We start from the raw sequence: 20,861 nt of genomic DNA, 5'->3' as shown, positions 1-20,861 counted from the left end.
TTCGTAATTTTGATCGAATATACCCAGTGGCAAGACATTTCCATGAAAAACACAATGGGGATGAGAGGCTGTTAAGTTTTGCAGTTATTGATCAGATTAAACCCAATATAAGGGGAGGCAACAGAGAGAAGATGATGAGGATTTTAGAATCTAAAATGATTATTAGACTAGACACCCTGAGCCCTAGGGGTCTGAATTCAAGTGAGGAGATGAATGTACATTTAGGTTAATTGAAGTTGCTGGATATGTATCTTTGTCAGTTTATTTCATTTTATTTTAACTGTATTTAGTGGGTTTTATGGTATACTTTATGCTAGAGGTGACACATGTGGGGGGGTGTTGTTATTTGGCAGACAGCAAGGTGCACATATCCACATACACATATACAGAATTTTTTAATACCAACTTTAGGGAACCTTTATGTTCATGAATACAATGTTATCTAATGTATATTATGCTTTTATCTGTTTGGACCACTTTGGATATTGATAATATTTAATATTTGATATTTAATATGTAATATTTAAATTATTTGAATGTTTATAATAATTAATATTAGAGTCCCATCTGATGACTTCTGTTCCACTGATTCTGAGGGAGACGATATGGACAGTTGTGCTGTCTCTTCGCAACCACAGTCTGTGCAGTGGGACAACAGTGGGTAAGCTCAACCCAGAGAACAGGTGTGTGTGGCAGCAAGCACAGAGTGTTCTCTTGGCAGCCCCCCATTTAGTTTAGCCCTAAATTCCACCTTTTACTGGTGGTGCTGGATGTAAAGTAGATACAGCCAACTTATGGCCAACTGACTACATCAATCTGTTTTTGGATGTTGACTTCCTTCAGAAAATTGTGAGCAAACAAATGTGCATGGCGAACAATTTTCTGAGGGAGCATGGAGGCACTTTAGGTCCCTAGGACACGACAGAGGACTCCCACTTCACTGGAGTAGTTGAAGATATTTTTGGGCATTATGCTCAAAATAGGGTTAGTGCAGAAACCAACCTTGTGGTCCTACCGGTTGATTCGCACAGTTTGGGTAACCCCCTTCTTTGCAATGTACATGATCAGAAAACATTTTTTGCTATTGCGCTGCATGTTGCATTTCAATGATAATTCTGCTGCATTGCCCCGGGACTAACCATACCATGACAGATTGTTAAAAATTCGGCCTGCCGTGGAACATTTTTCTGCCAGGTTTCACAGATATATTCTCCTGGAAAGAATATAGTAGTAGATGAGTCCTTGAATCTGTACTAAGGGCGGCTGCTGTTCAGACAGTACATTGTGAGCAAAAGAGCTTGCTAGGGCATCAAGATATACATGCTGTGTGAGAGCTCTACTAACCATGTGTACTGCTTGAGGGTATATGCAGGTAAGGACTCCACACTAAACCCTGTGGTTTGCCCTCCCACATTAGGGGTCACAAGAAAGATTGTATTGGAGCATGTCCAGCCACTCCTTCACAAAGGTTATAACCTTTATGTGGACAATTTCTATACAGGAGTAGAGCTGTTCAGTGAGCTCTACAAAGCAGGCACTATGGCCTTTAGTACAATTCGTTGTCACTGCAAAAGATTACTGCAGAAGCTTGTTTGTAAGAAGGTCCAGAAATTCCAGAGTACTGCATTGCGTTCCAATGAACTACTCGCCGTCAAGTTCTCAGATAGGCGTGATATGTACGTGCTCACTACAATTCATGATGAGAGCATTTCCCCATCACGATTTGGGGTGAGATGGCTGAAGTCCACAAGCCCACCTGTATACTTGATTACAATAAGTACATCGGCAGAGTGGACAAGAACGACCAGGTTCTTCAACCATACAATGCAAGTCGTAAAACTTGCACTTGGTACAAGAAACTGTTTACCCACCTGATCCAGATGGCAACATACAATGCACATGTTTATTGTCAGACAAGCACAGGAAGACTCATATCTTTCCTTAACCTTCAGTTGTCTGTGATTTAATGCCTCACTGCTGCTAGAGAAGCATCAGCTTCCACTTAATGTATTATGGAGGATGTGGCAAGGCTGCAGGAGTGACACTTTGCTGATCGCATTCCTAAAACACCAAAAAAGGATCGACCATGTCATAGATGTAAAGTGTGCTTGAAGCAGGGAAAGAGACAGGAGAGTTGTGTTTACTGTCACAAGTGCCCATCTCAGCCAGGCCTGTGTTTTGCTACTTGCTTTATATTGTATCATACTAAAGCAAACATCTTGGAAATTGATTGAGGTGGAGCAGCCGTCAGGTAAACTTTTTAATGGCTGTGCATGGATACCTAACTTTCATGGGCTACTACTTCATTAGGTAAGCAGTCACAGAATTTTAGTTAATCTACTTCAGGAAATCATAGAGTTCCTTATGGCCCGTTCAACACCTTTATTTGCCATCAGAAAGTGGCACGTGTTCTGTTCGATGATTGACATGCATTATAGTCCCAACACAGTACATACTATTGGACAGAACATATGCCATGCTGTCATGGAGTACCCTGTGTGGCAAAATGTTAAAGGCATGACAGAATTTTGAAGTGTTTGTTAGGGAACCTATGTATGCTACATAACGACCACCCTATTTGCCAACGAGAACTACAGTAAGTGTAATAAGTCAAACAAATGTCCTGTGGGACATATTCACCAACATTTCTACTTTGAAAGTGTGCAAATTCAATTTGTAGCTTCACTTTCAATTTCAAAGCAAAAGTAAAAGTGTTGGTGAATGAGTCTCACCGGATATTTGTTTGGCTTTTTACTTTATAGACCTTAGGTAGCATCACCATCATATCTTCCTTAGTTTCAATGGTAGATATGCTTGCTTAGTTTGAGGAATAGGCCCCCAAGGCATACTCAGACACCCCCAACCTGCATCCACAAACTGGAAGGAGTTGGATTTAGCACAGTAAGTGTGCTGATGGAGTATAAAAAAGATGTTTTCTGGAGCTTCAAGTATTTAGGGATTGAAGGCATTAGTATTGGTTCACTTGGCAATTATACAGGATTCGTCAAGACTCTGATGAGGACAGAGACATGAATGGATAAGAAAAGCTTATGGTAGGTGTGCTTTCCTATGTATATTGCATAAGTAGAAGGCTGATAATAAATAAAGGTAGTACAGATACAAATCATCTACACGTATGGATTCAAACCTACTGGTGCTGCACTCATGCTGACCTATTAGGACATGTATGGGTCAGTGTTTGACCTGCTTGCAATGTTCATCCTTCATCAGAATTTAGCAGATTTGCTGTATGATAAGTGCATTACAGTCACAGCACTGCACATTACTGTGGCTGGGACATATGCTACGTTCTCACGGACCACCCTGTGTGCAATGATTGTTTGGATTGTGCCTGTGGTAGGCGGTCTGAAAGTGTTTTGCGTTGTGCATGAATGGTGCGTGAACAGACCATAAAGCGGTTGGTGCCGTGAAGGCCTTTATGGTTCACCATCAGAAGGCTTGGTTTCAATATTCAGATACTTTGATAAGTATTTATGCTTTGAAACCAGAATTTCTAGAATTGCTAAAACCAACCTGTGTGAGTGGTGGATTAACTTTAACATACTAGTACCAGGGGAGTCCAAGGGTGCAGGACTTACGCAGCTCTCATCAGTTTTTCTTCACCCATGATCCGCTGCAAATCAAAAACTTTGCTTAAAAAACATATTTTTCCTCCATTTCTGTGAGGGAAAGTCCTGGAATCTGCAGGCAGGCGCAAACTTCCTACCACTCAGCGTTCCCCTAAGTCTCCTGAAAAAACGTTGCCTCACTTGTGTGGGTGGACAAGTGGCCACGACAGGGAAGGTTGCAAAACATATTGTGGAAACATCAAAACTAAACACCCTCGGGGAGTCCACAGAGGTGTGGCTTGTGTGGATTCTCTACAGTGCTCTTACCCAGAATACCCGTCAAAGGTGAAACATTGAATAAAAACACTATTTTTCCTTGCATTTCTGTCACGAAAACTCCAGGAATGTGCAAGAAATCACAAAAATCCTTCCACCCAGAGTTTCTCCACTTGTCCTGATAAAAGCCTACCCCACTTGTGTGTCTGTGACTAGTGCTCACGTCAGGAATGGATCACCACAGGGTCAACAATAGCCCTCATGCAAGGACTACCATTGACCCTTGTGTGATCCTTCCTGTCACTGGCTCTAGGCACAGGCACACCAGTGGGGTAGTGTTTTTATCAGGACAAGTTGGGAAACACTGGGTGGTATAAAGTTTGTGGATCACTGCTTATTTCTGCAGTTTACGACACAGAAATGCAAGGAAAGCCAGTATTTTTATTCAATGTTTTACTTTTGCAGGGTATTCTGGGGAAAAAAAGCTTTGGGAAATCTACACAAGTGATACCTACCTGGACTTCACTTGATGTCTACTTTTCAGAAATGTTTGGGTTTCATAGGTTTCCCTAAATGGTTCACAATCCCAGGACTAATTAGTACACTCACCTTAGTTATCATTATCACCAACATATGTTTTGGGCCCTTCCCTGTTGTGGGAACTTAGCCTACCCACATCAGTGTGGTACCTTTTTATCGGGGGACCTGGGGAAATGCCAGATGGAAGGAAGTTTGTTGCTCTCCTCATATTCTAGAACTTTACTTCACCAAAATGTGAGGAAAGTGTGTTTTTTACATACATTTTGAGGTTTGCAAAGGATTCTGGGTGAGAGAAACTGGTGAGAGCCCAACAAGTCACCCCATCCTGGATTTCCCTAGGTGTCCAGTTTTCCAAAATGTACAGGTTTGCTAGGTTTCCCTAGGTGCCTGCTCAGCTAGAGCCCAAAGTTTACAGCTAGGCACTTTGCAAAAAATCAATCTGTTTTCAGTGGACAAATATGATGTGTCCACACTGTGTTTTGGGGCGTTTCCTGTCGCGGGCACTAGCCCCACCCACACAAGAGAGGTACTATTTTTATCAAGAGTCTTGGGGGATGCTGAGTGTAAAGAAGTTTGTGAATCCCCTCAGATTCCAGAACTTTGCATCACAGAAATATGAGAAAAATGTGTTTTAGATAACGTTTGACGTTTGCAAAGGATTCTGGGTGACAGAGCCTGGCGAGAGCCCCACAAGTTACCCCATCCTTGATTTCCATAGGTGTCTAGTTTTAAAACATGTACAGATTTGCTAGGTTTCCCTATGAGCTGGTTGAGCTAGAGCCCAAAATCCACAGCTAGGCAATTTGCATAAAAGGCATCAGTTTTCAATGGAAAAATGTTATGTGTCCACATTGCCTTTGGGTTGTTTCCTGTTGGGGGCACTATACCTGCCCACACAAGTGAGGTACAGTTTTTATCGGGAGACTCAGAGGAATGCTGGATGGAAGAAAGTTTGTGGATCCCCTCAGATTCCAGAACTTTGGATCACCGAAATGTGAGGAAAATGTGTTTTTTTAGACAAAGTTTGAGGCTTGCAAAGGATTTTGGGTGACAGAATCTGGTGAGAGCCCCACAAGTTGTCCTATTCTGGATTTCCCTATGTTATAGTTTATAAAAAAGGACAGGTTTGATAGGTTTCCGTAGGTGCCGGCTGAGATAGAGCCCAAAATCTGCACCTAGGCATATTGCAAAATAAGCAGCAGTTTACAGTGGACGAATGTGATGTGTCCACGCTGTGTTTTGGGGCATTTCCTGTCACGGGCAGTAGGCCTACCCATGCAAGTGAGCTGCCATTTTTATCTGGAGACTTGGGAGAGTGCTGGATGGAAGGAAGTTTGTGGTTCCCCTCAGATTCCAGAGCTTTTCTTAACCAAAATGTGAGGAAACTATGTTTAAATAAAAATATTTTTGGAGGTTTGCAAAGGATTCTAGGTGACAGAACCTGTCGAGAGCCCACCAGGTCACCCCAACCTGGATTCCCCAAGGTATCTAGTTTTAAAAAATTTACAGGTTTGATGGGTTTCCATGTGTGCTGGCTGAGCTAGAGCCTAAAATCCACAGCAGGGCACTTTTCAAAAAAGGCATCAGTTTTCAGTGAAAAAATGGGACGTGTACATATTGCGTTTTGGGTTGTTTCCTGTTAAGGGCACTATGCATACCCACAGAAGTGAGGTACCATTTTTATCAGGATACTCGAAGAAATGCTGGATGGAAAAATGTTTGTGGATCCCCTCAGATTCCAGAACTTTGCATCACCAAAATTTGAGGAAAATGTGTTTTTTAGACAAATTTTGAGGTTTGCCAATGATTTTGGGTGACAGAATCTAGTGAGAGCCCCACAAGTTACCCTATTCTGGATTTCCCTATGTGTCTAGTTTATAAAAACGGATAGGATTGCTAGGTTTCCCTAAGTGCTGACTGAGCTAAAGCCCAAAATCCACAGCTAGACACTTTGCAAAAAACATCAGTTTTCAGTGGAAAAGTGTGATGTGTCTACATTGAATTTTGGGTCATTTTCTGTTGGAGGCACTAGGCCTCACCTCACAAGTGAGGTATCATTTTTATTGGGAGACTTGGAAAACACAGAATAGCGGAGCAAGTGGTATTACTAATTGTCTTTCTCTGCATGTGTGCCTTTTAATTGTAAGACAGTGTGTAAGAAAGAAGTCATTTTGAGAAATGCCCTGTAATTCACAAGTTAGTATGGGGACCACCAAATTCAGAGATGTACAAATAACCACTGCTTCCAAACTCCATATCTTGTCCTCATTTTGGAAATACATAGGTTTCCTTGATACCTATTTTTCACTCTTTATATTTTACCACACAAATAGCTGTATATCGAGGACACAATAAAAACCCATTGCAAGGTGCAGCTCACTTATTGGCTCCCTGTACCTTGGGTTCTTGGTGAACTTACAAGCTCTATATATCCCCACAACCAGAACTGTACAGCAGACATAACGGTGTTGCTTTTGAAAATCTGCCATTGCTGGAAAAACTTACAGATGAAAACATTACTCAATTTCAATATTTTTTTAATTCAACTGTTACTTTCTATAGGAAAACCTTGAAGGATATACACAAAGGACCCCTTGATGAATTTGGAACTTTGTCTACGTTTCAGAAATGTATAGCTTTCCAGGATCCACCATTGGTTTTACACCCATTTCTGTCACTAACTGGAAGGAGGTTGAAAGCACAAAAAAATAGGAATAATAGGATATGTCCTAGTAAAATGCCAAAACGGTGTTGAAAAATGTAATTTCTGAATCTAGTCTGCCTGTTCCTGAAAGCTGGGAAGATGGTGATTTTAGTACCTCAAACCCTTCATTGATACCATTGGCAGGGAAAAAAACAGATGTTTTCTCCTGCTGCACTTTTTTCCCATTTTCCCCCCAAATTTTAGCTCTATTTTGGCTAATTTCTCAGTTCCTACCAGGGAAATCCAGAAAGCCTGGATCCCTTTATAATCCCCAGGATGTTGGAAAATAAAAATGGAAATTGGGCTTGGATAGCTTATTTGGAAAAATAGTTATGGAGCCCTAACCGTTAATTACTCCAAATAGCCAAAAAAGGGATCAGCACTGGGGGCAAAAGGCCCAGCAGTTAAGGGGTTACATACTGCTAGTAGCTGATCTTTGCTCCTTCTGAAATCCAGACATAAAATTAAAATGCAAAATTTGTTGTCAATTCTAGGCACTTAGAAGGCATCAAAAAAGATCCAGAGTGTGTTTTGTGCTCTCCCTCACACCCTCCCTCTTTCATCCTCCTTCCCTCATTCTGTCTCTCTCTCTCACACACACAGATCAACCCTGAGTGTGTACTGCTTCATACTGTTCATAATGTCTCACCAAACAAGCAAACTCAAGCTGCAATAGACACAGCGTCTGTGCAGCAGTGACTAGTTACAGTAAAAGACACAGTGTGAACAAGCAATGGCAAAGCCAGCAGGTCTTACCTTTTTACTTTGCCAATGCCTTTGCAGATGCTATTCAGTAACAGAGGAGCCAGCATGATCCTTTAACTGTGTCATGCTCTGCAGCCATGCCAAAAATTATGAAATAAAGGAGATTAAAGGTGTGCAAATGGTTTAAAATGCATGCAATTGCATTAGAGTGCTGCTCGTTTTCTTCAGAAAACAATTGACAGTCATTAGGAACTTACGCACAGAAAGAAAATCACATAGTAAGCAGTCTGTGCGATATTGGGATATTGGTTGAGTTGGGTAGCTTGGCACAAAAAGCAAACAGGCTTAACTTTGATGGAAAGTATTTATGCAGCACACAAACAATATTAAAGTGAAAACACAACACAAAACAAATCTCAAACCAGTTTAGAAAAATAGAGAAAATTGTCATAAATCATATAAGCCCAAAAGTAATTAAATCCAATCAGTAGAACTAGAAGTATGAATTTTGAATATTTTTAGTGCAAAATAGTGAATGAAGATCGAAGCGGCAACCACGGGTATTAGGTTGAGCGAGACCGGTTCAAAGTCAAAAGTTAAGGCCAACCGCAATGGAACGTGGGCTGAATACATGCGAAAGTGTGGGCCCGGCCTCAGCCTACCTTTAGACTTAGAAGACATTTGGAAGAAAAATGTATCAGAAGGTTCAGTGGGGCAAGGCAGCAGACCGTGTCCAAGAAGGAGACGTTGTCATTGGAGAGCCGCCGGATATGGTCATGGTGAAGATTTATACCTCTGGACCTACTTTTTTGGAAGTCAAAAACTTCCAGCGGGATAAAACTGCAGGCTGTAGAAAACATGGTATCCACAAGTCTGGATACCTTTCAGGAGAGGTCCTGCTGAACAGGAGTAGCTGCTGCAGAGAAGAACGTAGCAGGAGCTATTGCAAACTCAAGGCAATTGGCGATGCAGCTTAATGTAGATTGTCTGGCAGGTAGGTAGGTAGGTCACGGTCTTCTGTTGGTTCTCAGGGCACATATTGGTGGAAATGTTTCTAAGTCCCAGGTGTTTGGAGGAGTACAATCAACACAACTACTAAGGGTTAATGGCCTGGGGTGCTGCTTGGAGGGTTAATACTCACATCAACAGTGGGGCAGTGTTCAAGATACGGGAGCTTGTTGTGTACCTGTAGCTCACACAGGAAGCCTGACAGCTATCCATTGGAGTCACTTCCTGTGGCCCTGGGTTCAAAGAGATGGTCCAGTACTCATTCAAGCATCAAGAAAGACCTTCAAGCAGCAGGGCAATCCTCTGGTAGCAGCAGAATATAGGAAGGGCTATCGTGAAGGAAGGTAGCTCAAAGTCTTCTGTTAGTCCGCAGGGCACGTTTTGGTGAAAAACTTTTAAGTCCAGTGTTTTTGGAGGAGTACAACTACCACCACTCCCAAAGGCCCAGCGCATGGGGACATTACTTGGAGGGTTTGTGATCACTCCAGCAAAAGGCCAAGCACAGGGTTCAAGGCCCAGGAGCTTGTATATCCTCTGTATCTCACACAGGAAGCCAGCCAACTATCCCTTAAAGTTGCTTCTGGAGATCCTAGGTTTAAAGAGAAGGTCCAGTCCTCCTTTCGAGCAGTAAGGTAGGCCTTCAAACAGGAGGGCGGTGTTCTGGTAGCAGAAGGCAGTCCTCTGAGGTTTCCGGCAGTCCTTCTGAAGCTTTCCCCAGGTGCAGGAGTGCACTGAAGAGGTGATCTGAGGGTCCAATATTTATACCTGGTGTCACCCTTTGAAGTGGGAGAACATCCCGGGCTACCGCCACATTTGGCTATGGAAAGTCCTTCCCTTCCCCTATCAAGGCCTAAAAAGCCTGGGATGAAAAAAGTCGGCATCAGGTTTGTGTGTGTTGAAGGCATTCAATTTTAAGGGTAAGTGGGGCAGGGAGCAGTTCTGTCTCCAGGCATCCTGGCAGGATGGCACATCCTCCCACACCCAATCCCCTTTGTCTCACTGTCTGGCAAGAATACACAAACCCCAAACGCAGAGCCAGTGACAGTCATGTGACCCAGGACACTGGCAACAGGCATCAAACTGTTAGGGCAAGAAAATTCCAACTTTCTAAAAGTGGCATTTTCAAAATTGTGAATTATAAGCCGGTTTTACCATTAAAGAGAATTTTAAAATAAAATTAGTTTGAGTCCAAATATGATATTTCTATTTGCTCACGATCCAAAGATAGTCCTTGTTAAATGTAATACAGTAACCCGATATTATCCAATGGGAGAGATAGGCCTCACAGTAATGAAAAACAAATTTAGGTGTTTTTCACTACCAGGGCATGTAAAACTGAAACCCATATGGCCTACTTTTTAAATACAATACATTCAGTTGTACAGGCCTCTAAAGCTTACCAGGAAGATGACATGTGTACTTAAAAGGACGGTTTAGGCCTAGCAAAATGTTTACTTTGCCTGGCCAAAATTGCTGTTTAAAACTGACTGCACTACAGGCTGCAATGACAGGCCTAAGACATGTTTAAATGGCTACTTTAGTGGGTTGCACAATAAGTGCTGTAGGCTCTCTAGGTCCATTCAATGTACAGGCCCTGGGTACATGTAGTACCATTTTACTAAGGGCTTACAAGTAAAGAAAGTGTGTCAAGTTTAGGTTAATTTCACCACATTTAAGCGCCAAAGTACAAGCACTTTCACACTGGTTAGGTGCAGACAGTCTTAATACTAGCAAAAACAAATACAGAAAAAATGAGGGGGTGAGAGCCAGGTCCAACACAGTTGAAGCAGTGGAAGCATAGAAGTCATCCATTCAAAATATAAGGTTTAGATGTTATGCTCTAGGGAAGATACAAAGACAAGAAGAAACCAGAAAGCCATCAAATCAAAAGCAAGCAAATGAGATTGACATGAAAACTAAACATTAATTAAAAAACAGGCAGTGACCAAAGCCCACTGCAAGTATTAATACTGAATTCAATATGTCTTTCAACAACCTAGATGTAGAAATGAGCTAGCAGGGGCATAGCTGTCAATATTATTGCAGGGGCTGTGCCACTAAGGCCTAGGCATGTGAGGTGCCCTCTCTACCCACGAGTGGATTTTCACTAGTCACTGAGGGAAATAGGGGGCCAATTAACTTACTTGAACAAAGTCCATGGTACCTTTCTTTGCTACTGCAAAAAAGTGTGTCAGTCATACAGATGCTGGTGGGAGTATGTCAAAGGGAGACTGCATGTGAGTGACAGTGTGTGACAGTGGAAATTTATGAGTAGGTATAAGAGAACAAATGAGAGAATAACTTGGATAGTGAGAGGGAGTGAGTTTATGTCTGAAAGATAGCTGAAGCATGAGAATGAAGCAGTGAGCATAAAAGTTGATGAGTGTGGGGAAGGAAGGCGAAGAAGAGGAAATTCACAGAGAAAGAAAGGAAACAAAGGCCCTAAGTATGAGTAGGTCATAAAACGTTGCAGATTTTCCCCACCTTTGGAGTAACCAATACTTCGAGTATTTATAACTCTGAGCCAGTGCTTAATTTGTGCTTGTTGTTTCCGGTGCTGAGCACAGGCACTTATTTATGACGGCCGGCGCTTAGTCTTCTGCCTCAAAAATTTGCTGCGAGTCATATGGGAAAGACGGAGGAAGAGAAAAATGAAAAAGTGTCACAAATGGAGGAAGCAGAAAGCTGCAGGAGTGAGCTGAAGGGGCAGGGATTGCCTTTAAATGGATTGAAAAGGCCTGAGATGGCTTCAGGATTACGCTACCTCAGTGTTCCGCACTCGCACATTTAAATGCAGCAGCCGCATGTTTAAGAGGAGAGATTTGGGCACGGCACGTTTTTATTTACAAATTAAGCACTGCTCTGAGGGCAGGAGTATTTGTAACACCAGGAGTGAGGAAGATTCAAGTTATTACAAGTGAGACTCTGGGTTCCCTTGGAAATGAGGACCTAATTGCAGAATCAGTATTTCTGGCTCTAATCCCCTCCTATAATTCTACATTTCCCCCTAGATTTTCACATCATGGTCAGCCACAATATGGTCACGAAACATATAGGCAATATGTGTACTAGTAAATGATAGGCATTGTGTGGTACAGACAGGGCCGGACTAGGCAACCAAAACAAGCCCAGCAAAAATGCTCAAACTGGCCTCCATTCTGTATCTCTTCCCACTCTCTTTCTATCTTTCCATTCTCTCTCTCCTCTCCTGCCTCTTTCCCTCTCTGACTGCTTTCTCTTTTGAAGCCTTTTTGCACAATCTGCAGTTAACCTCGAGGAGTTGGAGAAAATGAAAGAGGAACCAGGCAGGAGAGGCCGTGGCCTTTCAAACCCAGCTTTCAAGGGCCCCAGTCCATTAGGGGAATGCCTGGTGGAATAAAAGGCCTATCCGGCACTGGGTTATGTATCTAACAGGCAGCATGCAGCAGCCTAGTGACTGCGGAGGCGTTCCATGGCCAGAAACTGGCAGGGCATACCTTCCATACAATGTATTATGTGGTACAGCAGATGATGCACTGAGCATTTAGTACAGGATAATTCTTGTCGGGTATTCTGGGGGCACTGTGGTTAATGGAGCAGCACAAAAAAACAACGTGCCGCAAAGAGAATCACATGGAAATTTGTATTTATGTAGCTGTACATACATTTAAATGTATGCATATCACTATCACCAGCAAATCATTGGATTGTTTATTAATTTCATAGTTACTCTGATGTGCTTTGTGTGACATGGGGAACCTCACTACCTTGTTTTACATTACGTGAATTTTGAGCGGAATATTTAGTTGGCTATTATGTTTCGGGTCCCAAGGATTATGATGATGCTTTTTTGTCCTGACATATTTACCGATGGTTAATAATATCAGGACAGATTTTTCCGTTTACACAGTGTTTCTGTGGCTCGGACAGGTAAGCAGTTATTGCTTTAGGAACATCAACGAATGCGTCTGATAGGTAGATGTGGTACTTTTTGTTGCAGATGAATACTCTTGTCCATTGTGGTATTGTTAAAGTAAATTACATTTTCGAGTGCCACTTCCCAACTGTCTCTAAACCACATATTTTTGTCAAAGTGTGCTTTACAATGCATAATTTGCTTCAGTTCAGAAACCTATATACCTTTAGAAAAAGAGGTGGGGTGAGCATTATTTCCATCCATGCTGTGTAATGGTACCTTCCGAACATTGCTTGGGCCACTTTTATCTGGTTCTGTTTCCGAGGATAAGGATTGTTGTTCTGCTACTAAATTGTAGTTCCAACATTCCATGTGCGATCACTACTTTCCCATACCACAGCCTCCCCATTAATTACAGTATTTGATTTTTATAGTCATCATCTAGCAGCTGCTAGATTCAAAAGGGTCTGTTGCTGTAATATTTCTTGGCTGAAGATCTGAGTACTAGTTAGTATTCTTTCTCTGAGCTCTCTTGATTTGAACAATATCAAATACATATATTGACATTTATAGAACAATGCAGATCGTGTGATCTTTCTTACCGTTCTCTCGTTTCCGCACCATCCTGTCAGTGGTATGGCTTGAGCTTTGACCATACTTGCATTTGCCACAACCTCCGGATAAGATGTGTCTCTGCAATACACCTCAGAATCATTTGCAAAATGCATGCCTGTGATGTTATAGTTGAACCGCGTCAGCAGGCACTTTTTGAGAGACACGGTCATTGCTGAACCTGCACATTCAATAGTGGGGACGATCTCACTGCGATCTGCAACAAAACAGAGCCAGCTTATTATTTTTTAATAACATATTATATTGGTAATTATAAAACATACACAGGTCAACTTCAGTAAGATCAATATGGGGGTGGCGAGGGGGTGAGCTTCTGATTTCCCAACAATCACGTTGGCACATAATGTTGAAACACAAAAGGATGATGGATGGAATGCTGAACAATGCAAACATTCACCCCCAGTCACAGATCTGGGTTTAATCAATCATTCTTTTGCTCACCATGCCACCCCAGTTTGGACCCAGCCCTGTGCAAATCAGTCTTGACCCGGTTCCCCACGGGAACAGTCCAACCCTAAATGCCAGGCCAGGTACCTCCTGGACCGGAAACAAGCATCCTGGAACTGGTATCAGGGTATCACCCTTCATCAGCCAGGCTAGCTTGAATCCAGTGGCACAGCTAGCAAGGGAATCACGTCTGGGCATACCCTTCCCACTCAGGGCAAATTTAGCAACACAAAAAGATGATGGATGGAATGCTGAACAATGCAAACATTCACCCCCAATCTCAGATCTGGGTTCAACCCATTGTTCTTTTGCTCACCATGCCACCCCAGTTTGGACCAAGCCATATGCAAATCAGCTTGACCCTGTTCCCAACTGAATCAGTCTAGTCCGAACTGCCAGGCCAGGTCCTCCCTGGACTGGAAACAAGCATCCTGGGACCGGTTTCAGGGTATCACCCTTCAACAGCCAAACTACCTTGAATCCAGTGGTATAGCGAGCAAGGGACCCAGGTCTGGGCATACCATTCCCACGTAGGCAACTTTAGCAACGCAAAAGGATGATCGGTGGAATGCTAAACAATGCAAACATTCACCCCAGACACAGACCTGGGTTTGATTGATCATTCTTTTGCTCACCATGCCACCCCAGTTTGACCCAGCCATAAGCAAATCAGTCTTAACCCAGCTCTGGCAGGCCAGATCCTCCCTGGACTGGAAACAAGCATCCTGGGACCAGTTTCAGGGTATCACCCTTTATCAGCCAGGCTAGCTTGAATCCAGTGGCACAGCGAGCAAGAGACCCACATCTAGGCAGACTGTTCCCACTTAGGACAACTTTAGGAACACAAAAGAATGATGGATGAAAAGCTGAATGAATGTTGAAATACATTATACGACAAGCAGGGTGTAGAAGAGGGGCTTAAGGGGCAGCATGAAGGGAGAGAAATGCAAATTGGTAGAGGCACTAAGTGAGAGAAAGCAGGTATTTTGTGAAGTAGCCAACATTTTTTAAGTGTCCCCAAACAGTGAGCGTTTTTGTTTGTGTGTGTAAAATTCCTGTGAAATCCACCAGACACCTCACCATACCCGACTAAAAACCACTGTACCCAACTATTTATCACAAGATACATATTTTATCAGGTGTAACCCTGAACTAGGCCCGTGGTCAACTCAGGCAAAAATAAAAGAAAGAAGTGATGCCCAATCCGGCTGCCTCCATTCCCCTCATCCCTTAGTCTCTCCCCTCAACCCTGACCTCGGATACAGGGTTCCATATTCGGGCCAGGTTACAGTCCCACACAAGAGCCTCATGCGCTATGGAGTCCATTCCAGCTGACCGATTCTCTGTCACTACTGCATCATCACCGTGCATGACCCACCCCAGGTGCTAAAGTAACTGTCACAGTTCCCACTCCATACCAACCCACAGACCAACCAACCACACTCTCTCAGTCTTCTTGGGGCATCCCATCCCTCGTACACCAACTTCTCCCTGACACAACACACGTACATCTCCAAGGTCAAGTCTCACAGCTGCAGGCTCGCCACGCTCCCCCATCTACGTGTAAGTTCACTTTTCGCCAGCAGAAAGTCAGGATTTCCCAAAATCTTCTGATGGGATGTAAGACCAGGGGCTCCCCACATCCGAAGCAACATCAACGAGGCATGGCACTCTATGAGAAGTCCAATGGCTTCTTAAAGACCAGGTTCGCACCCTCCTCCCAAAATGTGTGGATTTTGGGGCAGTCCCACAGAAAAAAGCTGATTAATGATCGAATGCAGGTACTGGTTATTTAAAACTGCGTCTGGTCAGCCGGGCACATCATATTCAAGATGGGCGCAAACATGGAAACACAACAATCACAAACGCAGATTGATTTTCCTGGTTTGTCATTTCAACATACTTGCAGTGAGTACAGCTTTTAATTGAGAGGCTGGCTTCTACGCATGCTGCCCATTACAACCATTGCCCCTAAATATGGGACAATGAAGTCAGAGGTCGAAGAGAGTGGGAACTATTAGGGACAGAGTTCCATTACGCTTCTTATTGCTGTCGGGGAATCTATTTTTATTTTAAAGTTGGCATGCGTTGTGACCACAGAACTACATGAAAAATATAGAATAGACTCATTCTCTGCCACCTCAGTACCTAGACCCTCCCTCTGGTACAGTTCATCCTTACGGCGAGGAGGACGCTTCTTTACTTGGCAGTGATTAAGGGAACAGTGGAGGTCTGGGGTGGGTAAATGAAGTGTAGCAGCAACACCTCAAAAAAAAGAAGAATGAAGAGAATAGCGAAAAGAATGATAGTAAAGTAATGAGAGGGAGTAGTGAAAGGCAGAGGAAGGCAAAGAAAGCTGACAATTTAAGGAGGGGTAACGGAGGGAAGAGAAAACAAAAAGGACACAGGGGGGAACTGAGTGAAATGTGAATTACAAAAGGAGGAAGGATGTGAGGAGATGTGAATAGGAGGAGGGAGGCAATGTAGAAAAGGCATGGAGAAATGATTAAGGAAAGTGAATGGATTAAGGAAGATAGTAATAGTAGAGAATGAGGAGAAAGTAGAAGGATAGATAGACTGGTGAATGGGGATGCATGGGGATATGTCAGGTTGAGGAGTGGAAGGGACAATTGTATGAAGATATGAAAGGTACGGGTTGGTGGAACTGAGGAATTGTGCAGAGGTACATAAAAACTGTGAGATTCAGTGAAGCTCTGCCACTAGACAGAAAATATATAACTTGCGCTGCAGTTTAGCACCAGTAGTGCTTGCAAAGATGAAAAAGCAGCTCAATTGGCACCATGCTTTATACAAAAGCTGTGACCATTTGAGTTGATCTACTCAAGTGGTTGCAACTGTACTCGAGTCGCAGCTCTCTGACTGTGACCACTCATGATTTCCTGTGATCACCCACGTTAAAAAAAATCACGACAGGGGACACAAAAGGTTGCTGACGCTCTTCAGCTTTCATTTTCTAGAGCCTCACTGGAGAAATATTCCGATATACTGCAATTGGTGAAATTTGGCCAGAACTCCATGTTAAAGAGTAGCACAGAGTGGCAAAGACTCGGCCAATTCCATCATTCCTCCCACACCTAATTAAAGGTGAGAAAACAAATCAGGCAACTTAAGCCTGTAGCCATGAAACACTGTCATGCACCCTTTGACAGACAGACAGGAAATCAAAGGCAGCATATGGCCCAGAAACGGTTAGGAATGAGATGCTCCACAAAACCTACTAAACTGTTAGTCTGTGTCCTCCAGTGTCCACACGCCCCTGAAAAGCAGTCTGCATCATTATCCACACCAGTCATTAGGCAAGATATGGCTGGTGCAGCCAGCCGCTTCCTTTAAATTGCGGTATACTGGAAGGTCTCCAACATTTTTCTTAGGTCGGTACAACTATTGAGAGTGAAAGGAGAGGTTTCATTCATTCTAGCCAGTGCTTCAATGGCAAAAAAAGTTACTTTTCATGCATTAATGCATAAATTAAAAAAACGACTAAAACCTAGGTATTGTGTACTGTATTTTAATCAAATACGCGCTTTTATTGCTTGAAGCACAACTACACTCCTTGCAATACAAAGTATCAAAACTCATAATTACGATAATAAATCTATTTCGAAAAATGTTATCTCCACAATTGAAATTACTTTACATTTCAGGCACAATTTAAAAGCAAAGTCTCACTATTTATAAATTCCTGTGGCTGCCGTGTGTTAAAGTAGTGTTATTATCTTTGGCATTTGTTTAGCACACTCCTACTGGTGATGTGGCTTTGAAGCACTGCTGCTTCTACCTACAAAGGCATGCAGGGCAATCAGTGTATGATTGCTTAATTTACAGCACATTGAGAATAGGGTTTTGGTCAGTTACACCGAGAGGGGGGGCCCTTGCCAAGGCAGTGCTTGCTCTAATGAGCACAAGAACTAGAAGAGAAAGTGCTGGAAAAAGTGCTAGAAAATGTTTTTGAAGACACGCCAAGCAAAGTCTGGAGTCCAGTAGGAGACACTCTTAGGAACAATTACAGAGCTGTTAAAGTTCCAAGGAGGGGTTATGTTTATCAGTGTATGATGTTTGTGAGGTACAGGGATGTTCTCTAGCTGTGGCATGGTGGGAGGCGGTGGGAATATTTTGCTTCATGTCAGCATTAGTTGGAACTGGCACATGCTAAATGCCAGTACTGGGTATTGAACGCAAATTTCACACACATTTCCGATGGAAGCAAGAAGTGATTTCTACTACTTTGCAACCGGGACTTCGAAAGGTGTACCAGAGAGCGAAGACAATGCCCTTAAGAATTTCTGGCCTTAGGAACTAGTCCCCAACATTCTGTACATGAGAACAGAGGTCACTTGAGTGAAGGGGGAGAAGCAGTCTTGCCATAATATTCTGGGCCAAATAATTGTCTAGGCAGGAAATACTCAGATACACCTAGTTAAATAACATTGACATAACCCAAACGAAAGGGGACTAATGTGATGGAGTCCTGCACCATGTGAGGAAATCAAAGGAGAAGCAATGTTTGGTGTGAAGAATCCCAGATAAGTGAATGACTTCTTGAGAACTATGTTGATCTGAAACCCAAGGATACGCTTTACATCCAAGATGACTCCTACATGCTTTGCTGAAGATACTGGACCGGGTGGTATGATCAACTCAGCAGACCCGCACCTAAAATGAGCACCACTTGAATGACAAAGACCCACAGGTCACAGGTCATCCATTTGAGAATAGCGACGAGATGTTTTTGAAACACTGGGCAGTCAATGCACTCTTGAGGTTCTAGTTTGTGGGTTATCTACAAGTCAAAAGCAGAATTACAGTAGGTTAGGCACATTAATTTATTTAGAGAGGACAAGGGTCAATTAAATATTAAATAATGCCACAGCAATGACAGAGCCTTGCAGAAAGCTAAAGAAATAAGATGCAGAAAAGAGTAGGAAGAATGAGTTGAGATTATGTGGACATGATTTGAAATGAAATAGGACATCTAGCCACAGGCATTGTTGAGGGCTTCAGTAGTTTGAAGCTGTAGGACGAGACCAGGGTGCAGAATAGTGTTAAAGGAAACTTACAAATCTTTTAGGTATTAGCCCCAACCCTATCTGTTTCTAAGGCCATACAATGATGAGAAATATGTCCCATGGCAAGTGCAAAATGTAACTTTATCATACACTTGAAGGTCATGTGTCTAAAAGGTCACAATCTTCATCGTACATTATCATGTTTATGAAAATGTTACCCTTTTTTATAGAAAGATGCAAGCAACATAAAGAAAACCTAGGAAATCATAAAAAATAAGTACAAAGGCACTTCCTAGTCGAAGGCCTTTTGAAAATCATCGAGTTCAATGCTCTGCCCCTTTGACTTTCGCACTAGACTATGTGCTTGTACATGGTTAATAAGACCAGGATCTATATCTATGTCAATCTGGTAGATCTTACAACACACCGGAGAACATCCAAGCGTTTCACAGGGCACCCATAAACCTATAAAACAGACATCATGTTTTTCGTAATGTTTTCTCAACTACTTTCATGTTAAATAGGGAAGGTTGGATAGGCAGTAGAAAACGCTCCATCCTTTATTAATCCATTGAATTAATAGCCGTTTCCTAGGTAATGATCCATTTCCCATTTTAGATGTTTCACAAAGACATTTTCATTGCCATAAAACCTACACATTAACCTTTAAATTCTGAATTACAGTGATCCCTTCACTTATAAATGTATGTGGTTGGGAGATAGTCGATGTTCTATCAGCCATCAAAGTGTTATTTATTTGGCATCATGTAGCTTGCCCTAGCACATCAATGAGTCACACTAGAACATTCTAGCCAAGCCCAGAAACAGAAAGAGCTTAACGTCTTTAAAGATGATTCCTATTTATGATTTTAATTTGCTGCTAATCGGTCTGTATGAAGACAGGTGACCGTGAGCCTGATAAGCTAAGTGTTCTAGGGTGAAATGAGGGACCAGAAACGACTCTAATGGGCCTATTCTCTTTGTTGGGATTCATTGATGAAGATATTAGTATTTTAGTTTGGTTTCCTATAATTTTTATTTATAGTGTTTGTCTTTTTCTCTGTCCATCGAAATGTGTTTATTTAAGCCACTGGACTGATTATTTTGTGAGTTATAATATTTTTTCATTTGTTTTTGGTGCTACTTAACATAACACCTTAATGAATGTAATGTGCTACTGTGGATGAAATTACCACAGTCAGGAAATGCAAAGTGGGAACAAAACTCTCTTCTGTACGTATAGCAAAATCATCGTCAACTCTCCTAGATAATTTGCTAACAGCATTGATGGCTTAATTCAGGAGGCCAAGAACTTGTTAGATGCAAATGCTGCAAACTATCTATAGAACTACATTCAGACACATTAGTAAGATTGATTGAGTGGACTCACAAATTTAACACAAAGAAAGGCACAACCCCAAAAAAATATACTTGGTACAAATTACTAAGGTAACTTACACCCTTGGGTGAGTTTACACTTTTGATTACGCTCACTACTTTTCGGTATACACAAACACAGAGTGTGAGATACTACTAAAGAAAAAAACAGTAGTAAGTGCAGCATTGCACATAGCCAACCACTGCAAAACGTAATGCATACAAGGAGCAACCCACAATGGATATTGGGCCTGATTCCCAATGATAACATTCACTTTTGAGGAAGTTTACACTTTTGAGTAACTGTATTACATTTCAGTATTCACAAACAAACAGTGTAAGTTACTACTAAAGACAAAGCAAAAGTAAGTTTGACACTACACATTACCAACCAATAGTACTGCAAAACTCTCACATAAAAAATTATGGAGGTAGGGGCATAAAATGAATTGTATACATCACTTTTAGTATTAATACCCATTTTTTTTCTTTCGTGGAAACTTATGTTTTCAATTAAACTTCAGAAAAATAAATGTAATTTAACATATTTCCATTTATTAGAGTTTAAATTCCAAACGTATCTAATAGCACTGTAGCATTTTTTTGTTCTTCATTTAAAATAAGTATCTACAACAAATGTACATTAATATTTAACATGAAAGATGGCAGGATCACTGCTT

At 42.0% G+C, this 20,861-nt stretch overlaps 1 protein-coding gene across 1 annotated transcript in view; it reads right to left on the bottom strand.

The window, feature by feature from the left end:
• The window catches only part of LOC138284758 (uromodulin-like), a 196,002-nt gene that overhangs the window by 78,766 nt on the left and 96,375 nt on the right, over positions 1-20,861 (bottom strand). The window contains exon 5 of the mRNA XM_069223895.1: positions 13,300-13,526. Coding sequence (XP_069079996.1) covers positions 13,300-13,526 — 227 coding nt within the window. The remainder of the gene's footprint in view (positions 1-13,299; positions 13,527-20,861) is intronic.

The sequence above is a fragment of the Pleurodeles waltl genome, chromosome 3_1, assembly GCF_031143425.1.
Source record: "Pleurodeles waltl isolate 20211129_DDA chromosome 3_1, aPleWal1.hap1.20221129, whole genome shotgun sequence".
Lineage (NCBI taxonomy): Eukaryota > Metazoa > Chordata > Amphibia > Caudata > Salamandridae > Pleurodeles > Pleurodeles waltl.
This window is presented reverse-complemented; position numbering and strand designations above follow the sequence as displayed.